At 35.8% G+C, this 1,752-nt stretch overlaps 1 protein-coding gene across 1 annotated transcript; it reads right to left on the bottom strand.

Moving 5' to 3' along the window:
* Positions 1-351: 351 nt before the first annotated feature.
* On the bottom strand, positions 352-1,726 carry LOC108377880 (zinc finger protein 830-like). Its single transcript, XM_017634174.1, has one exon. The coding sequence runs from the start codon at positions 1,477-1,479 to the stop codon at positions 727-729; it is 753 nt and encodes a 250-aa protein (XP_017489663.1). The 5' UTR covers positions 1,480-1,726; the 3' UTR covers positions 352-726.
* Positions 1,727-1,752: the final 26 nt, after the last annotated feature.

Raw genomic sequence — 1,752 nt, 5'->3', positions numbered from 1 at the left:
TTGATACTGCCTTAGCTCAGTAGAATAAAAAGAAAAACGGGAAGAAATTAATCCCCGTTTGGGGGGAAAATATAAAATTTCATATTTTCTTCCAAACAAAATTTGCTTTTTTACAGTATATTCGTAATAAAATTAAATAAAATAAGATAAAATACCTTTTTAAGAAAACAAAATGTGTATACTCAGAAAAAAAATCAACTATATTATTAGGCAAGGAATTGTTAAAGAAGTAACACTGTTTCACCTAAGGCAGTCAATAAGGCGGAATTAGAGCGATAAGTTGCCAACCGATAACACCTTGTATTGCTGCATCATATCTTATCATGATCATAAAATTAAAGTTATTTCAATAAAAAAATTTTAAAAAGTATACTCATTTTTTCCGATATTTTCTACTGTGTGCCAATTGGCAGCTCTTACTACGTTATCCAGCATTCAATTGAAAAAATCGCACTAAAATCAACCGCCTGGTCTAAAACTTCGTTATCACTCGAGCTAATTTGTTATGTTCCCATTAAGTATCCGATTTTAATGTTAATTTCTTAAATTGCTACGCACCCTCACCTGATAACTTTTCAAGAAAATTGTGTCAATTCGAATGTTTATGTATACAGCATATCTTAAACGCAAATTTATTCCAAAATTTAGGATGCATACAAACAAAAATAACAAATATTTTATAAATATTTACTACTATAATCAAATATGTTTATCCTTCATAATTGGTTAAAGAAATGACTTGGAACGCCAGTCAGAAAATTCCGTTGTTGCTTCGTCGTCACTTTCGTTCTCATCGGAGCTATGATTTTCGGATTTCTGCTCTTTCGTGCCTCTGAGTGTTCCCTTTCGCGCCTCAAGATTCATAAATCTAGACCAATGTATCATTTGATCATTGATTTCGTCGATATCTCTATCAAACGCAGATTCAATTTGTTCTCCCGCAATAATGGCCACAGACACCGAAGAGGCCTCTCTAATTTCGCGTTGAAAACGTTCCCATTCGTCTGTAAGCGGATCTTTATATTCTGTGTTGCGAATTTTGGCATCCTTGACGGGATCGTCGAAAAACTTTTCCGGCAATAAAGTATCGATTTTATTTGGCGATGATTTTTCAAGAGCAGCTGGTGCTGGTGCTGACTTTGTTAATTGTGTCTCTGTTACGGCGCACACACGCGGCGGCTTCTCTTCTATTTTGGGAGCAATTTTAGTTGCAGGCTTTGGCGCAGCTTCAGCTGACAGGCCAGTACCGCCTTTATATGTGGACTTGATTTGTTTAACCAGCGAAATTCGCTCCTTGTGCAGCTTTGAGTTCACATGCACTTTCCATAAAGTGGCCGACTTCAGTGTGACTTTGCAGATAATGCACTCTATATGGCCATTCGCATGTGTTTTGGCCAATTTTGAATCAACTTTGTGTTCCGCTTCGGCTAATTTCGTTTTTGTTGCCAATTTTAAACGACTCTCCGTGTGTCGCCCCATTCTGAAAAACTTACGCACGCATTGTTAGTATTTAGAATGAAATATTTATTTAAAAATATTTCAGTTTGATATATTTAAGACTAAAAAATTTTCATTTCATCAGCTTCCATTTTCCACCACCATATGCCATCAAGAGTCCGGTGGCAGACAATCCATACAACACAACGCCCTATGAAAGGACATAAATATATGTATGTACATACATATGTGCTACATATGCGTAAGTTTAATTTTAGTTAGGGTCGCATTTAAGTGGAGCAATCATTGCGCTTT

This window comes from Rhagoletis zephyria, unplaced genomic scaffold (genome assembly GCF_001687245.7).
Source record: "Rhagoletis zephyria isolate East Lansing unplaced genomic scaffold, Rhagoletis_zephyria_1.1 Rzeph_scaffold_12897, whole genome shotgun sequence".
NCBI classification, from domain to species: Eukaryota; Metazoa; Arthropoda; class Insecta; order Diptera; family Tephritidae; genus Rhagoletis; species Rhagoletis zephyria.
The sequence above is the reverse complement of the archived record's forward strand: the minus strand, read 5'-3'. Positions and strand labels throughout refer to the sequence as shown.